At 46.0% G+C, this 20,000-nt stretch overlaps 1 protein-coding gene across 1 annotated transcript in view; it reads right to left on the reverse strand.

Annotated features, from left to right (window-relative positions):
- Positions 1–20,000, reverse strand: part of LOC145406890 (G-protein coupled receptor dmsr-1-like) — a 67,815-nt gene that overhangs the window by 67 nt on the left and 47,748 nt on the right. The window contains exons 5-6 of the mRNA XM_080278005.1: positions 1,721–1,902; positions 1–120 (exon numbers count right to left, since the gene is read on the reverse strand). The exon at positions 1–120 is cut by the window's left edge and continues 67 nt beyond it. Of these exons, the coding sequence (XP_080134131.1) occupies positions 1–120; positions 1,721–1,902 (302 nt within the window). The remainder of the gene's footprint in view (positions 121–1,720; positions 1,903–20,000) is intronic.

Below are 20,000 nucleotides of genomic sequence, written 5' to 3' on the forward strand. Positions count from 1 at the left end.
AGGAGACAACGGAAGGTGACCCGGAACTGGTGCGACATCACGTAATAAAGTAGGAAGTTGACGGCGCTGTTGATCAGAGCCAAAAGGTCCATCACTTCCCCCCAATGCAGGTAACACTTCCTGTGGGGGAAAGGTAGGGCAGGTGAGAAAGGTAAGGTGAGAAAGGTAGGCCAGGTGAGAAAGGTAAGAGTGAGAAAGGTAGACCAGGTGGGAAAGGTAGTCCTGGTGGGAAAGGTAGGTCAGGTGGGAAAGGTAGGTCAGGTGGGAAAGGTAGGCCAGGTGAGAAAGGTAGGCCTGATGGGAAAGGTAGGTCAGGTGAGAAAGGTAGGTCAGGTGAGAAAGGTAGGCCAGGTGGGAAAGGTAGGGCAGGTGAGAAAGGTAGGCCAGGTGAGAAAGGTAAGGTGGGAAAGGTAGACCAGGTGAGAAAGGTAAGGTGGGAAAGGTAGGCCAGGTGAGAAAAGTAAACTCCATCTTGAATGCTGAGTTGTAGCTATAGATTAACACTGGAATATTAAGCTAGTCACGAAGAAGTGCTATGGAAAGGATGTAGAGCCGTAGCACTTTCTCTGCCACTGAGCTACGTGAAATAAGGTGCAAAAGGACGAAAATCTGGGCCACGTTAAGGTGAAGGGAAGTGAAAAATCGAAATCCCAAGATCAGGGTTCCAATCGCCCGCCTGGGATCGATTTATTTTAACTCTTTTAACTTTGAACTTTGACCTATGACCTTCCTAGTCGAGAATAAGACAAGGATAACACGAGAACCAAAAATATTATCCTACGTCAAAGCTATCAATATTACAGGTCATACAGACAGACAGACAGACACACACACACACACACACACACACACACACACACACACACACACACACACACACACACATTTTCTGTCTGTCTGTCTCTCATCCTGTTCTTTTCGTCCTTTCTTTTCCTTGACCCTCCTCCTCCTCCTCTCTCTCTCTCTCTCTCTCTCTCTCCTCCCACTTCCTATTGTTCTATACTCTTCCTTTCATTTCTTTCTCCTCCTCCTTTTTCTCTCTCCCTCTGCATGCTTTCTTTCTTCCTCTCTCTCTCTCTCTCCCCTATTTTTCTGTCTTTCTCGTTAGTCCTTTTAATTTCTCCCCCTGCTCTCTCTCTCTCTCTCTCTCTGTATGTGTGTGTGTGTCTCGATTCTCTGTCTGTCTGTCTGTCTGTCTCTGTCTCTGTCTCTCTCTCTCTCTGTATGTGTGTGTGTGTGTGTCTCTCGATTCTCTGTCTGTCTGTCTGTCTGTCTCTGTCTCTGTCTCTGTCTCTCTCTCTACATGTATGTGTGTGTGTGTGTGTGTGTGTGTGTGTGTGTGTGTGTGTCTCGATTCTCTGTCTGTCTGTCTCTGTCTCTCTTTCTCTCTCTCTCTCTCTACATGTATGTGTGTGTGTGTGTGTGTGTGTGTGTGTGTGCGCGCGCGTGTCCATTCTCTGTTTGTTTGTTTGTCTGTCTGTCTGTTTGTCTCTCTCTCTTCTCTCTGTCTGTCTGTCTCTGTCTCTGTCTGTCTGTCTGTCTCTCTTCTCGCTGTCTGTCTGTCTCTGTCTCTGTCTGTCTGTCTGTCTGTCTGTCTGTCTGTCTGTCTGTCTGTCTGTCTGTCTCTGTCTGTCTGTCTGTCTGTCTCTGTCTCTCTCTCTCTCTCTCTCTCTCTCTCTCTCTCTCTCTCTCTCTCATTCTCTCTCTCCATCTCGCTCACGTGAAGAAGTTGTGGCCGTAGATCCCGGAGAGGAGCGAGAGGATTCCCTGGGGCAATTCCGTCGCCAGGAAGAGGACCAGCACCGTCAGTAGCATCCTCGTCGTCTTCTCCGTCAGCTTTTCCATCCTTGGCAACTTCCTCTCTGTCTCCATAGACGGTGTTCCCATCTTGATCAAATTCATCTGTAGAGAGAAGGAATATTAGGGAGGTAGATTGGAGACGAGGAATTTTATCTATCTGTCTGTCTATCTACCGCCTGGGTCCTTAAGTCAGTAAGGGGTGGCCACAAACAAAGCGCCTCCATGTCACCCCTGTCCCCCGCCATTTCACTGCCCTTGATTCATCTGTAGAGAGAGGGAATATTATGGAGATGGGCTGGGGTCGAGAAATCTATCTATCTGTCTGTCTATCTACCGCCAGGGTCCTTAAATCAGTAAGGGGTGGCCACAAACAAATCGCCTCCATGTCACCCGGTCCTCCGTCATTTCACTGCCCTCCCCCCAGCTCACACTCCCCTCTCTCATATACCACTCCATCCCTCCATCTCATCCTTGGCCTCCCCCTACCTCTCCCCCCTCCACCACACTCACATACACTCTTCTCGTTAGTCTCTTGCCCTCCATCAGACAAGAATATTACCCAAAATTCCAATATATTTTTTGCTGGGTACGACCAAAATTTGAGGGCATTAATTTCTGAAAACTCAAAAAACTGTTTTCTGTAAAAAAAAAATGGAGTGTTTATTTGTGGTTCGGGAATTGACAGAACGCCTTGATAATAAGCTCAGGTAGCCACGAATCCATTTACAACGCTGGGTGGTAACCATATAACCAAACCATACGTGCTCCCTACGTGTCAACAAGTGGGTTGGTGGAGGGTTAGTGCCCCTCCCCGTAAAACAACTAACTCAAAGTCAAATGGCCACCCCTGACGGGATTATGGCGTCTGGCAATAGATAGACAGATAGACTTAAGGCTCACAGGTGCTCGAGTTCAAGGAGGAGTTCAAATTTCAAGAAGGAATCCAAGTCTCTCAGTATTTACATCCCGGAGCGTTCAAAACAGCTCCCCTGCTTTCAAATTGGCGTGTACCTTATCCTGGAACGTTCAAGAGACTTTCCTTGCGTTCAGATTGGCGTGTGCTCTTTCCTGGAGCGTTCAAGAGAGCTCCGTTGCGTTCAGATTGGCGTACACCCTTTCCTGGAGCGTTCAAGAGTGTTCCCTTGCGTTCAGATTGGCGTGTATTTATTTTTTCATATTATTTACTGCTTTAAAGAATATCTGCATCACATTTCGTACGCTCACACTGAAAATGGTGACACAGTTGTGTGGAAAGATGGAATTCGGAGCTGCCAGTTTGCCTCTTTAGGGTGTTAGGGTGAAGTGTGAGGGTGTGGGTGAGGGTGAGGGGGGAAAGAGAGGGATGAGGGTGAGGGGGAGGGCGAAGGAGGAGAGAGGAGGGTGACAGGGAGGGTGAGGGCCTGGGTGAGGGGAGGGAGGGGAGAAAGTGGAAAGGGTAGGGAGAGAGGAGGGAAAAAGTCAACTGTAGCCTAAGGGGAAGCGGAAGTGGGGGAAGGAGAGGAAGTGGGGGGAGGAGAGGGAGTGAGTGAGTGGATGTGAGGGGAGGGGAAAATGGAGAGGGGAAATGAGAGAGAGAGAGAGAGAGAGAGAGGGGGGGGAAGGGGGAGACAAAAGAGAGAGAAAAAAGAAAGAAAAGAAAAATAACTCTTCAAGCCAAAGACAATTCGTTTTAGTTAACAAAAGGTGACTTAATTGAGGGGGGGGACAGGTAGAAAAGAACACACACACACACACACACACACACACACACACACACAGATGCACACTCTATCATACACACATACAGAGACACACACACACAAACACCTCATTCTCTCTCTCTCTCTCTCTCTCTCTCTCACACACACACACACACACACACACACACACACACACACACACACACACACACACTGATAGAGAGATAGATAGATGGATGGATATATAGATAGATAGATAGATAGACATAGATGAAAGATAGATGAATAGTAAGAATAGATACAGAGAGAGAGAGAGAGAGAGAGAGAGAGAGAGAGAAAGACAGATAGATGGAGACAAAGAGAATAGATAGACATACTTGAGATAGATAGATAGATAGATAGATAGATAGATAGAGAGAGAGAGAGAGAGAGAGAGAGAGAGAGAGAGAGAGAGAGAGAGAGAGAGAGAGAGAGAGAGAGAGAGAATCCACACCACCGAATTGAAGGGATTAGGCTGACGAGAACCACTAAAGCACCCAATCTTGTGCTCAGAGGGAGAGTGACGGCCAAGATTAGTCCTTCCTCATGCTGACCAAGTACGAATGGGTCAGCAAAAAGAGAACGTTAGCAATAAGACAACGTTAGGAAAGAGATAGAATGAGACAACGTTAGTATGGAGTTATCGGAAAGAAAAAAAAAAAAGAGACGTTAGCAAATATTGGGCACTGAGTGGTAGGTGGTGGCGACGATCATCCACTCACTTGATGTAGTGCTGCCTACTTCATCCTTAGCCTTTATCAATCTTTTTCTGTGCCTGTCCTCCTCTCTTCCTATTTCTCCCATCTTTCCTGTCACTTCTTATTGCTTTTCTTTCCTTTACAGGTGGCTTTACATTGAGTGACAAGCCAAATGGTTTCCTGTAGGCCAGGAAACCATTTACAACGCTGGGTGGTAACCATATAACCAAACCATACGTGCTCCCTACGTGTCAGCAAGTGGGTTGGTGGAGGGTTAGTGCCCCTCCCCGTAAAACAACTAACTCAAAGTCAAATGGCCACCCCTTACGGGATTATGGCGTCTGGCAATAGATAGATAGATAGAAAAAGTATAACGTTAGCAGAGAGAAAGAATAATAATATTAAATTCTCAAGACTCAAACATTTACACATAAGACAAAGTTAGAAAAAATAATAAAAATAATAATAAACAAATAAATAAATCGCTTAAGTATAGGCATCAGGGAGTCTGGTGCAAGAATGACAACGTTGGCAAATCTAGCAAAGGAAAACGTTAGCAAGGGACAACGTTAGGAAAAGAAAGAAAGAAAGAAAAAGATAGCAGACAAGGAACATAGGAGGCGATGTTAGCATATACTGGACGGAAAACGTTTGATGAAGAGACGAAACGTTTGAAAATGCAAGGAAGACCAACGTTAGCACAGAAATGTTAGCAAATAAGGAACGTTAGAGGATACAGGGCGATAGGCAACGTAAAAATCTGGCCACGTTAACAGGTGTAGGGAAGGAAAACGTTAGCGAAGAAACGTTAGCAAATACGGGGAAGAAAACGTTGGCCAAAAACGTTCGTAATCAAGGAACGTTTGAGAATACAGGAAGAAAAAACGTTAGGAAAGAATATATGGATAAAAACGTTCGCCTAAAACGTTCGTAATCAAGGAACGTTTGAGAATATAGGAAGAAAAAACGTTAGGATATATGAGGATAAAAACGTTCGCCAAAAAATGTTCGTAATCAAGGAACGTTTGAGAATATAGGATGAAGAAACGTTAGGAAATATGAGGATAAAAACGTTGGCCAAAAACGTTCGTAATCAAGGAACGTTTAAGAATATAAGGCAAGTAAAAGACTGAGAGGGTCATTACTATGGAAATGAAGGAGGTGACGTGGTAATTATCCTGCAAGGCTACAGGGAGCTGAGATGGAGCTCTGAGACGCGCCAGAGTAGAGCTTCGCCAGTAGGGAGCCTCACCGCGGTAGAAGAGTAACCTTAGAATACGACGCTAGTCACGAAGAAGTGCTATGGGGGAAGAGACGCAAAATTATCTAACTCTGCCGCTGAGCTACGTGAAAACATCTGCAAATGGACAAAAAATTCCGCCAGATTGAGTTGAATGGAGTATAGACGCCATGTTGAGTTATTACTATTATCTCTATTTCTTTTACCTTCGTTTTTTTCATTTCTTTTCGTTCAGGTGAGGAAGATCGTCAGGATTTTCAAAAGCAGGTGGAATCTCTTTTTCGACTTTTAGCTTATTTCTCAAACTACTTTCCTTCTACTCTTTATCGACTTATGGAAGAATGGGATGGGCTGGATTACCTTCATCATCACTATCATCATCATCATCATTATCATTATCACCATCATCACCATCACCATCATCACTATCATCATCACGACCACCACCACCACCACCATCATCACCACCATCACCATCACCATCATCACCATCACCACCACCACCATCATCACCATCACCGCCACCACCACCATCGCTGCTCAGTCTCCCTCCACCACTACTGCCATCACCATCACCATCACCATCACACAAAATCTGAAAGGGCTCTGTGTATGAGAGTGTGTTTGTATGCGCTCGTTTGGCTGTATGTATGTGTACGTGTTTGTTTGCTTGTGTTTGTTTGCTTGTGTGTGTGTGTGTGTGTGTGTGTGTGTGTGTGTGTGTGTGTGTGTGTGTGTGTGCAGTCACTTCAATCGTCACGCGTACATGGACATTATCGCCGTCTGTCTGTCTGTCTGTCTGTTTACTGCTCATGTCTATCTAACTATTTATCTATCTATCTATCGCCAGGGTCCTTAATCCGGGAAAGGAGGTGGCCACAAACAAATCGCCTCCATGTCACCCTGTCATTTTACCTAGTTATCTATGTCCACCTGTCAATCTATTTACCAGTCTGTCTGTCCATCTATCTATCTATCTATCTATCTACCCTAATGCGAGGATAAAACTGCAATTTGTGGAGTTGTTCCAAGTAATTCAGGTATAATATGGTTTCAGTACAGATGTAAGTGCAATGAATCTCTGTCTGTCTGTCTGTCTGTCTGTCTCTGTCTCTGTCTGTCTGTCTGTCTGTCTCTCTCTCTCTCTCTCTCTCTCTCTGTCTCTCTGTCTGTCTGTCTGTCTGTCTGCCTCTCTCTCTCTCTCTCTCTCTCTCTCATTTAAGGTCTTTATTCTCTCGTCGGTTAAGGAAGCTCCTTAACACCTCTTCCTAAGCGATTTATTTTGCTTATTACACCTTGCAGTCTTCTTCTGTGTTGCATAAATCATTCAATAACATACAAAACGATATTAGCCAGCCGGATCCAAACATAAATCGGTAAGGAAAAGGTGTTAGGGACATTCCGTAACTGACGAGAATACGAGATTAAATGTCTTGTAGCCCAGGAAACCATGTGCTACGCTGGGTGGTAACCATATAGCTAAAGGGTGGCCTGGTGGTTTATAGGACTGAGGCGCTCCAACTATGTGAAATCTGAGGGGTATTGTTCATGACACCGCTCAGGGAGTAGCGACTGGTCACTCCCCTTAAATATCGGGAGTTCTTTTACCTTAACTTGTCTCTGATTTTCGTTCTTTTGCTGCTTATTTCACGCAGCTCAGTGGTAGAAAAACACGATACTACGGCTCTACGCCCTTTCCAAAGCACTTCTTCGTCACTAGCATAATACAACAACCGCTACTACAACAGCCAGCACTACTTCTACAACCACCACCACCACTACTACTACTACTACTACTACTACTATTGTTATTATTATTATTATTATTATTATTATTATTTCTTCTTCTTCTTCTTCTTCTACTACTACTACTACTACTACTACTACTACTACTACTACTACTGCTACTACTACTACTACTGCTACTGCTACTACTACTACTACTACTCATTTCCTTCATCCCTTTGTAGTCAGGTAGGAACAAGCGGAAGTGCTAATTAAGGTGTGGACAGGTGTGATGCTTAGGTCACTTCCGGCTTTGTGAGGTGGAGGTGAAATATGGGGCAGGTGAGGGTGAGGGGTGAGGCGGGGAGGGAGTGGAGAGAGAGGGAGAGAAAGAGATGATAGATAGATAGATAGATAGATAGATAGAGAGAGAGATAAATAGAAATGCTAGGGACGGCAGACATACACTGATAGAAAGATAGATTGACTGACAGATAGATAGATAGAAAAACAGATCGACACACGGGTCGACTAACAGACAGATAGACATATATATATATATATATATATATATATATATATATATATATATATATATATATATATATATATATATATATATATATATATATATATCGGATTGGAGCCCAGTGTCCAGAGTATTGGACAGAACTGGGATTTTTCAAGTCTTTATAAAGTAGGGAACCCCCGAGCAGGAACCTATGAGCTTCGCGACTGAGCTGATAGGCGGAGGGCGGTACGCTTTGTGCCCTCCCAGTGCAGTGCCTTGCCCAGCACCCCTGGGATCCAATGGGATATATATATATATATATATATATATATATATATATATATATATATATATATATATATATATATATATATATAGATAGATAGATAGATAGATAGATAGATATAGATAGATAGATAGATAGATAAATAAATAAATGGATAGATAGACAAGTAGAGAGAGAGGTGGTGATAGCAATAGGTAGACAGAATACTTGGGTAGTAAAAAGGAACACAGAGGGGAGAAGAAAGAGAAGGGGTGGGAAGGGGGAGTAGGGGGAAGGGGGAGGGGGGAGACAAGAGGGAAAAATGGAGGGAGAGAGGGAGGGAGGGAGGGAGATGAGCAAGACAAAAGGCTCGAAATGAATGGGAAGGGAGGAGGCAGAAGGGAGAAAGGGAGGGAAGGAATGAAAGGAGGGAGGGAGGGAGGGGAGGGAAGGGAAGGGAAAGGAGGGGGAAGGAGGGAGGGAGAGAGGCCTTCACGTGGTGGCACTGATTTGACAGGGCGGTGGAGCTACCTGCTACACAAACATCCCTCTGTCCTTCCCTGCTTCCTCTTCACTTTCTGCTTTCGTCTGCTGTCTCCTGCTGTCCCTTGCTTATTTTCCACTTTCTTAAACAAGCAGAAGAGGTTGATTGTGTCTTAGGCTTCGGTTTGACACTCACTTCATTTCAAATCAATTTTTTTCTTTCAATGGACAGCAGTTTCCTAAAATAGATATATAAATAAAAAAAATAACTCAAGGCAAAATGAACAGATTCGACGAAGGAGATATTCAGGTCTGTGCTTCTCTCTCTCTCTCTCTCTCTCTCTCTCTCTCTCTCTCTCTCTCTCTCTCTCTCTCTCTCAAATATTTCCATTCCCTCAATATTAAATTTCATCCATAACTCTCTCTCCCTCACACACACACACACACGCACACACACACACACACACACACACACACACACACACACACACACACACACACACACACACACACACACACACACACACACACACACACTCCCTTTGCAACTATTTCACTCTGTTGCATAGTCATCATATTTTACTTCCCTTCTGTCTGCCTGCTTGTCACATCCTTTGCATATTCTCTCTCTCTCTCTCTCTCTGTAACACACATACACACACACACACACACACACACACTCTCTCTCTCTCTCTCTCTCTCTCTCTTACAGCTCCACACTTTCATAGGCTGCTTTTTCTGTCTATCTGTCTGTCTGTCTCTGTCTGTCAATTTGTCTGTCTGTCTGTCTGTCTGTCTCTTTCCATATTCTATTACTGTCCCACACTTCTTTGGTTGCTTTCTCTGTCTGTCTGCCTGTCTCACTCTCTCTCTCTCTCTCTCTCTCTCTCTCTCTCTCTCTCTCTCTCACATTTCATCTTCACGACTTAATTTTGTCTTTGTCCTCGCTCACTTTCTTGTCTTCTCATTTCTCTCTCAGCCTCATACCCTTTCCACATTCCCTCTCTGTTATTACTCTCTCTTACTTTCTTTTTTCTCTCTTTTTACTTTCTCTTTAAGTGGTAGGTGCTGGCGACCATCATCCACTCACCTGATGTAGTGCTGCCTACTTCTTCCATAGCCTTTATCATTCTTTTTCTGTACCTGCCCTCCTCTCTTCCCATTTCCATCATCCACTCACTTGATGTAGTCCTGCCTACTTCTTCCTTAGCTTTTATCATTCTTTTTCTGTGCCTGCCCTCCTCTCTTCCTATTTCTCCCATCCTTCCTGTCACTTCTTATTGCTTTTCTTCCTTTACAGGTGGCTTGACATTGAGTGACAAGCCAAATGGTTTCCTGTGAGCCGGGGAACCATTTACAACGCTGGGTGGTAACCATATCACCAAACCATACGTGCTCCCTACGTGTCAACAAGTGGGTTGGTGGAGGGTTAGTGCCCCTCCCCGTAAAACAAATAACTCAGAGTCAAATGGCCACCCCTGACGGGATTATGGCGCCTGGCAATAGATAGATAGATAGACTTTACTAAATCGGTTTTTCCTTAATCTTTTCTTATTGCCTATTTATTGTTTACTCTTTGCTTTCTACATGATTTCTCTTCTCTCACTCTCTCTACTTTCTCTTTTCTTGCTCTCACTCTGCTTACTCATTGCTTCCTCTCTTTTTTCTTACTGTCTTTTTGCTGTATTTACCTATTGCTTACTCTTTATTCATTTTCTCTCTTTCTGTGGTGAGGCAGGGGGTGTGGTGAGGCTGTGTGGTGAGACAGAGAGTGTGGTGAGGCAGGGGGTGTGGTGAGGCAGGGGGTGTGATGAGGCAGAGGGTGTGGTGAAGCAGGGGGTGTGGTGAAGCAGGGGGTGTGGTGAGGGAGGGAGTGTGATGAGGCAGGGAGTGTGATGAGGCTGGGAGTGTGGTGAGGCTGGGTGTGTGGTGAGGCAGGGAGTGTGATGAGGCTGGGAGTGTGATGAGGCTGGGAGTGTGGTGAGGCAGGGATTGTGTAGCAGCAGGCAGGGGGTGGTGAGGCAAGGAAGGAGTGTGGTGCAGGGAGGTGTGAAGTAAGGCAGTGTGGTGAGGTAAGTACAGTAGTGGAGATCAGTCTGATAACGCGTAGTTGAAAGGACCTCTCTCTCTCTTCTTGGATCTGCCTCTCTCGTTACACTCCCTCTCCCTCCATTTTTTTGTTTCCTATCTTCTATTTGTCTTTTTCTCTAACCTTCCTTTTCTCTTTCTCCCTCCACCACCCTTCTGCCTCACCTCCACGTTTAATGATCCCACCGCTGCCACCACGATGATCCCACAGTCACTACCACAACAATCCCACCGCTGACACCACAAAGATCCTACCTCTGACACGACAATGATCCCACCACTGACATCACAAAGACCCCACCGCCGACACCACGACGATCCCACCGCTGACACCACAACACAGCACCATAATGTAGCTCCCCGTTGCAACAACAAGCCACCGCCATGCGAGCTGAGTAAGGCGTACTGAGGCTGGGCGAATCTAATCAGGAGGGCCGAGAGTGGGATGAGGTCGCCACTCTATTACATTAAGTGTCCAGGTAGTGGTGGTGTAGGAGAGACCACTGAGTTGATTTAGGGGTCAATCTCCTCTACTCTTACCTACTTTCTACCTGGCTCTTGTTTCCCTTGTTTCTCTGCCTGCTTTATGTCTCTCTCTCTCTCTTTCCCCTCCTGTCTGTCTCATACCTCCCTCGCCTCCCTCCTACCTATCTCATTTCCCTCCCCTCTATCTGCCTCATCCCCCCACCCCTCTGCCTAACTCAAGTCCCCTCCTAACTGCCTCATTTCCACCCTTCCTTTGTTTGCTCCCCTTGTCCCTCTCCTGTTTTACCTGGCCTCTCTCTCTCTCTCTCTCTCTCTCTCTCTCTCTCTCTCTCTCTCTCTCTCCTACCTGCCTGCTTACCTGTCGACCTACCTACCTCTATACCTACCTACTACCTACGTCCCAGCAGCATACACAGGCTAACCTGCTAATCTACCTACTGACACCTGCCTACCTGCCTACCTACCTACCTAACTACATTCTCGCTTCCCTACATAATTATCTTACTTCCTCCCTCTCTAATTATCTACCTCTCTACCTACCTACCTACCTGCCTACTTACCTATCTCCCTACCTACCTACCTGCCTACAAGCCTACCTACCTACCTACCTACCTATGCACTTACCTGTCCATGTCCTGCCCTCTTGTGTAAGCAGTGCGATGGGGTGGAAGAATTGTGATTAAAGTGTGTGTGTGTGTGTGTGTGTGTGTGTGTGTGTGTGTGTGTGTGTGTGTGTGTGTGTGTGTGTGTGTGTGTGTGTATGAATCTCTGTCTGTCTATCTGTCTGTCTATCTGTCTGTCTGTCTATCTGTCTGTCTGTCTGCCTGTCTGTCTGTCTGTCTGCCTGTCTGTCTGTCTGTCTGTCTGCCTGTCTGTCTGTCTGTCTGTCTCTCTCTCTCACACACACACACACACACACACACACACACACACACACACACACATTCTCTCTCTCTCTCTCTCCCTCTCTCTCCCTCACCCCTCCCACACACACCCACATCCACATCCACCCCCCCACCCCCCCACACACACACTCACTCTTCCCCCCCCCCTCTCTCTCTCTCTAGAAGCAGAGCAAGAGAAGTAAAGAAAATGGGCATCAGGAGAATTACAGTGAAAGAAAAAGCACTATCTCAAAGCCCTCATATTTTTTCCACACCAAGTCTCTTTAAAAAACTTAGTCAATGGCTCTCTGTATAAGGGGACACTGATTTTTGCCTTATACTTTACTCTCCCTTCCCCTCTGCCTCTCCCTTTACCCTGCCTTCCCTCCTACCTCACCCTATACACCTCTCTCTGCCTCCCCACACCTGTACCTGCCTCCCCACACCTGTCTCTGCCTCCCCACACCTGTCTCTTGCCTCCAAACACCTGCTCCTCTCTCCCCACACCTGCCTCTGCCTCTCAGCACCTGCCTCTGCCTACCCACACCTGCCTCTGCCTCACCACACCTGCTTCTTGCTTTCCTATACCTGCCTGACTCTTACCTTGTCTCCCCATATTCCTCCCTTGCCCACACCTGTCCACACCTGCCTAACCACCTGCCTATCCACCTGCCTAACCACCTGCCTACACCTGCCTAACCCCCTGCCTAACCACCTGACTCCCTGTCCAGGCAGCTGTGATAATGAGGCTTCAGGCAGGGCAGAGGTGATGATGTGTGGTGTGCTGAGAGGGGCGGGCGATTCTCTCTCTCTCTCTCTCTCTCCCATGCTACTGCCTTGTTCAAAATCATCGACATCTCTCTCTCTCTCTCTCTCTTTATTTTGTTTTTATATTCATTATTATTACTTTCCTTCTGTCTGTCTGTCTGTCTGTCTGTCTGTCTGTCTGTCTCTCTCTCTCTCTCTCTCTCTCTCTCTCAGTTCGTTTCACCGTTTTCCTTGTCTGTCTTCTTTTTCTTCTTTCATTTTCTCTATTGCTCATTCTTCCTCTCTCTCCTGTTTTTCTCTACGTCCCTCCCTCTCTCTCTCTCTCTCTCTCTCTCTCTCTCTCTCTCTAAACAAAGCTTCAAAGACAGGACGTAAAATTCTTCCCCCCATGCTCCGAGTTACGATCACATAGAAAATGGAGAGCGAGGGGAGACTTACCTAGTACAATCATTTTTCCACATATTTTTCCCCTTTTTTTCTTATTTTTTGGCCTTATTCCATGGAGTTACGGTCACCACGGTCGAAATTCTAATAGTTTTCCATGATTTTTATTTTTATTTTTGGTACCGCCGTCATCATCATCATCATCGTCATCGTCATCATCGCCATCATCACCATCATCACCATCATCATCATCATTATTATTTGTATTATGTATTTTTATCTTATGTTTTATTTTTGGGATTACAGCTACTACTACTACTACTACTACTACTACTACTACTTCAACAACATCAACAACAACTACCGCTACTACTATACTACTACTACTACTACCACCGCCGCCACTACTACTACCACTACTACTACCACTGCCACTACCACCACCACTACTACCACCATCACCACTACTACTACTACGACTACTACTACGACTACTACTACTACTACCATCACCACCACCACCACCACCACTACTACCACTACCACCACACCACTACAGCCACCACAACTACTACTTCTACCACCACCACCACCACCACTACTACTACTACTACTGCTACTACACACAATGCTACGTGAATCCATATGGTTGAGGCAAATATCGATGGAAGTGTAAATGAGATCTTTATGACACTCTATAGTTGCAGTTTTCCAGAGTTTATCCTTCAGAATGGTACAGTGACTCAGTGAGTGAGTGAGTGAGTGGCACAGTTAGGGACACATGTAGTAGATTCCCCCCTACACCTAGCCCCCGTCCCCCCTGTGGGTGTGACAAAGAAGAAGAAGAAGAAGAAGACTACGAAGAAGAAGAAGATGAAGAAGAAGAAGAAGGAGAAGAAGAAGAAAAAAATAGGAAGAAGACGAACACGAAGAAGACAAAGAAGATGAAGAAGAAGAAGAAGAAGAAGAAGGAAGAGGAGGAGGAGGAGGAGGAGGAGGAGGAAGAGGAGAAAAGAGAGAGGAGTCGCTTTGTTGACAGTCATTTTATTCCTCTCAGGTGGTGGTGGTGTTTTGTCCCCACACGGCACCAGCTGGCAGTTGGAAAGGGATGAGGTGGGGGAAAGATGGCACTGTCCCCTCTTGCATAATTTAGCAATGTTGCATGCGTGTGTGTGTGTGTGGGTGTGTGTGTGTGGGTGGGTGTGGGTGGTAGTGGTGGGTCTTTCTCGTGTCTGTTGCATATTCACGTCTTTGTCATTCTTCTTCCTTTTTTTTCATGTTTTTTACAGTCGCCGACAACGTTAGAGGAGGTTATGTATTCACCTATGTTTGTTTGTCTGCCTGTCTGCCCATACGATATCTCCAAATGTTCTCAATGAATTTCAATGACGTTTGGTGGAAGGGTGGGCCATGGGCTAAGAAAGGAATGATTAAATTTAGGGGCAGATCCTGATCCTACGTATTCCACGGACCCCGATTCTGATCCTATTTAATGGCATTGGCACTGGAGGAGGTATACGCTCTCTGAGTCCTTCCTAGTTTTTAATATTACTGTTACATACCCAGGTGTGTTTGGTATATAATATTTGTTTTGTATTTTTGTCAACGTTACCAATTGTGATCATATTTTGCGTATTTGTTGCATACTTGTGGTCGCTTTGCATCTTAAGTCTGTTCATGCACCCTTTATAATACAGAGTTACTTGTGTTTTTGGCGTATTTCTGTGTGTTTGTGGCCGTGAAGCATCCTTTCGTGGCTCTGTTGCAAAGTGGGGTGTATGGACGAGGGTGTTGCATCTTAATCTGTGTCTGTTGCATAGGGATTGTGTATTTGTGGCAATGTTGCATCTTTACCTGTGTCTGTTGCATATGTGTTGCGTATCTGTGGTAGACTTGCTGATTTACGTGTGTCTGTTGCATGTGTTGTGTATTTGTGGTAGTGTTGCAGATTTACTTGTGTCTGTTGCATATGTGTTGTGCATCAGTGGTAGTGTTGCAAAAAGAACACAACATCCAATATCTTAAGTAAAAAAAAAAAACCCTCATATTCCAGAAAAACGCAAAATCCCATCTTCAATAACACACACACACACACACACACACACACACACACACACACACGGGAAAAATTACTTTCATACCCCCAAAAAAATCAAACTTTTTTTAAATAGAAAAAAAAAAAAGACGAAGCCATAGCATTCTGAATATACACAAAATGATAATATACTGTTAATGACACACACACACACACACACACACACACACACACACACACACACACACACACACACACACACACACACACACGGCATCCCAACATTAATGAGAGTCGGTTCTCAGATGTTGACTCCACCACCACCACCACCACAATCACCACATCATCACCACCACAACTACCACCACCACCACAACCATCACCACAACCACAACTACCACCACCACCACCACCACAACCACTGTACATAAGAGCACCGTTTAAAACCATTTTCGCTCACACGTAAACAAACAGCCCTTAGCTTTGTGTGTGTGTGTGTGTGTGTGTGTGTGTGTGTGTGTGTGTTTGCTACTATCAGTCATTTGTCTTCTTGTCGATAAACAGCTTCCCTTCACTTGTCGATTAGCCAATAAATAGAGTCCTGTGTGTGTGTGTGTGTGTGTGTGTGTGTGTGTGTGTGTGTGTGTGTTGAGAGGGTGCCAGGGTAAGTGTGGTGGTGGTGGTAGTGGTGGTAGGGGAGGGGGAAGTAGTGGCCGTGCTGCTTATCTTGGAGCCACAGGAGGCGTTGTTCATTACTTCCTCTCTCTCTCTCTCTCTCTCTCACACACACACACACACACACACACACACACACACACACACACACACACACACACACACACACACAACTCTAATAGAATAGGTGAAGTCTGTTTGTCATTCTCCAGACCAAAACAATATTTCTAGATTCTATATGCCTACTTCCCTGTCTTCTAAACGAACCTCTTTCCATTTTTCCTTCCTCCTCCTCTTCCTCTTCCTCCTCCTCCTCCTCTTCCTCTTCCTCCTCTTCTTTGATGCACTCTAGACAGGCCAGCGAGTCTAGTTTCAAAGTCGTGTGCTTCCCCAACTTGTCACTAGATGGAAGCACTGCCCCACTAAATTTTCACTAAATAAAAGCAACTAAGAAATAATTATAGACGTAAGCAAAAATATAGATCACTTTTTGGTATAACAGAACTATAATTATAAACCCAATTAGGCCTAAGTTTATATATAATTACTTGCATTTTGGTTTATCTCATTTTAAAACCCATGAAATTCGAATTATATTTTTAAATTCTTGGATACGGTAGACAATTATATTCGGCAAAAAAGTAACCTGTCGCGCAAAAATGGTATCTAGAGTTCATTCACGGTCCTTTCTCTACCGCGTGTCACTCCCAGCCTGAAAAAATCGCCCTGGGGATTGGAAGAGTTAAGTATATGTGATTCTAATGTACAGCGGTATTGATAGTGTGTGGAAAAAAAAACAGCAGTGAGGTGATTGACGTGTTGTTTGGAATTCGGTGTTTGTGTATGGATTTTTAGATGCATGTTCTGCGTGTGTGTGGTGTGTGTGTGTGTGTGTGTGTGTGTGTGTGTGTTTTATGTGGGTGAAAATAACTCACACACAAGATACAACAGTCACGCCCACTATACCATCCCTCCCTTTACACCATCCCTCCCTTAACACAATCCCTCCCTTAACACAGTCCCTCCCTTAACACAGTCCCTCCCTTAACACAGTCCCTCCCTTAACACAGTCCCTCCCTTAACACAGTCCCTCCCTTTACACCATCCCTCCCTTAACACAATCCCTTCCTTAACACAGTCCCTCCCTTAACACAATCCCTCCCTTAACACAATCCCTCCCTTAACACAGTCCCTCCCTTAACACAGTCCCTCCCTTAACACAGTCCCTCCCTTAACACAGTCCCTCCCTTAACACAGTCCCTCCCTTAACACAGTCCCTCCCTTAACACAGTCCCTCCCTTAACACCATCCCTCCCTTAACACAATCCCTCCCTTAACACAATCCCTCCCTTAACACAGTCCCTCCCTTAACACAGTCCCTCCCTTTACACCATCCCTCCCTTAACACAATCCCTCCCTTAACACAGTCCCTCCCTTAACACAGTCCCTCCCTTAACACAGTCCCTCCCTTAACACAGTCCCTCCCTTAACACAGTCCCTCCCTTAACACAGTCCCTCCCTTAACACAATCCCTCCCTTAACACCATCCCTCCCTTAACACAATCCCTCCCTTAACACAATCCCTCCCTTAACACAGTCCCTCCCTTAACACAGTCCCTCCCTTAACACAGTCCCTCCCTTAACACAATCCCTCCCTTAACACAATCCCTCCCTTAACACAATCCCTCCCTTAACACAATCCCTCCCTTAACACCATCCCTCCCTTAACACCATCCCTCCCTTAACACCATCCCTCCCTTAACACCATCCCTCCCTTAACACAATCCCTCCCTTAACACAATCCCTCCCTTAACACCATCCCTCCCTTAACACCATCCCTCCCTTAACACCATCCCTCCCTTAACACAGTCCCTCCCTTAACACCATCCCTCCCTTAACACCATCCCTCCCTTAACACCATCCCTCCCTTAACACCATCCCTCCCTTAACACCATCCCTCCCTTAACACAGTCCCTCCCTTAACACAGTCCCTCCCTTAACACCATCCCTCCCTTAACACCATCCCTCCCTTAACACCATCCCTCCCTTAACACAATCCCTCCCTTATCACAATCCCTCCCTTAACACCATCCCTCCCTTAACACAGTCCCTCCCTTAACACAGTCCCTCCCTTAACACAGTCCCTCCCTTAACACCATCCCTCCCTTAACACCATCCCTCCCTTAACACAGTCCCTCCCTTAACACCATCCCTCCCTTAACACAGTCCCTCCCTTAACACAGTCCCTCCCTTAACACAGTCCCTCCCTTAACACAGTCCCTCCCTTAACACCATCCCTCCCTTAACACCATCCCTGCCTCACTCCACACCGACACCCCAAACACCTGTTCAATCCCAGTGCCTTACCTGTGTTGGAGCCAATTAAGGTGAGCTCTACACAGGTGACAGGTAAATGCATACGTCGCTACCTCCCGTCCTTTCAGTGCTGTCTCTGTCTCTGTCTTTCCCTGTCTTTCTGTGCCTCTCTCTGTCTACCACTGTCCGTTTCTGTCGCTGTTTCTCTCTCATTGTCTTTTCAGGCTTTTACCTGTATTTCACCATCTCTACCTGCCTCTCCCTGTCTTTCCCTGCCTAACCCTGTCTTTTCCTGCCTCTCCCAGCCTATTCCTGTCTTTTCCTGTCTTTCCCTGCCTAACCGTGTATTTTCCTGCCTCTCCCAGCCTATTCCTGTCTTTTCCTGCCTCTCCCAGCCTAACCCTGTCTTTTCCTGCCTCTCCCAGCCTATTCCTGTCTTTTCCTGCCTCTCCCTGTCTTTTCCTGCCTCTCCCTGCCTAATCCTGTCTCTTCCTGCCTCTCCCTGCCTAACCCTGTCTTTTCCTGCCTCTCCCTGCCTATCTCCCTCTCTCTCTCTCTCTCTTTCTCTCTCTCCCTGAAATCAGACAGCAGAGGAAGGAAAGAAAGGAAACAGGGCTGAAAGTGGGCAGTGACTGTCCTAAGACTTTCACTAACGCAAGAGGGAAATATGGAGGATTGTGACTGAGTTGCTGAGACAGAGACGTTAAGGGAGTGAAAGAGAAGAGACAAGGATAGCAGGGAGGGCAGGAGGGGCTGGAGGGATGCCCGCCTTATCACGTAGGTTGATGAAACTCTTCTGGGACGCGACAGGGTAATCACAAGTCTCTCTCTTACCTGGTGAAAAAGGTGTGGGGTTTGCAATTATGGTCATTTAGGTAAACTTGCAGGTAAGGAGAATGCATTAGTGTGTGTGTGTGTGTGTGTGTGTGTGTGTGTGTGTGTGTGTGTGTGTGTGTGTGTGTGTGTGTGTGTGTGTGTGTGTGTGTGTGTGTGTGAGAGAGAGAGAGAGAGAGAGAGAGAGAAATGTGTGTTGGTGACCTGGTATGAGCATCTATTTGTGTGTGTGTGTGTGTGTGTGTGTGTGTGTGTGTGTGTGTGTGTGTGTGTGTGTGTGTGTGTGTGTGTGTGTGTGTGTGTGTGCCAGAAATAACATCAATTAGAAAATGGCTGATCTGAGGCTGTCACTCATGACTCACACACACACACACACACACACACACACACACACACACACACACACACACACACACACACACACACACACACACACACACACACACACACACTCAAGGGAACAGCTTACAACAATCCACCATCTCAACCCCACAAAATATATCTCTCTTTATCTATGCCATCCCCCACCCACCGCCCACTCCAGCCCATCCCGCCCACTCCTCTCCACCCCTCCCACCCACTCCTGAAAGATCTGAAGCGATATATGAAAAACTCGTACTGAAAAGGCTGGTGTTTGGCGCCTGTCTATATGGGGCTAACTGATCTTGTGTGTGTGTGTGTGTGTGTGTGTGTGTGTGTGTGTGTGTGTGTGTGTGTGTGTGTGTGTGCCAGTATCAGTGTACATGACTATTGGTGTGCGTGTGTATGTGCTTCTGTGTGTTTCTTTGTATGTGTATGTGTGTATGTGTGTGTGTGTGTGTGTGTGTGTGTGTGTGTGTGTGTGTGTGTGTGTGTGTGTGTGTGTGTGTGTGTGTGTGTGTGTGTGTGTGTGTGTTTCCTGTATACTTTTGGCTATAATGGTATACAGCACAAACATACACCCTGATAGCGATGCCGTGGAGAGAGATGAGATATGATAATACACACACACACACACACACACACACACACACACACACACACACACACACACACACACACACACACACACTCCTACAAACACACGCACCCTCACACAAGTCCATTCACA

Source organism: Coenobita brevimanus, chromosome 71 (assembly GCF_032717465.1).
Source record: "Coenobita brevimanus isolate Jiangsu-jjx chromosome 71, ASM3271746v2, whole genome shotgun sequence".
NCBI lineage: Eukaryota > Metazoa > Arthropoda > Malacostraca > Decapoda > Coenobitidae > Coenobita > Coenobita brevimanus.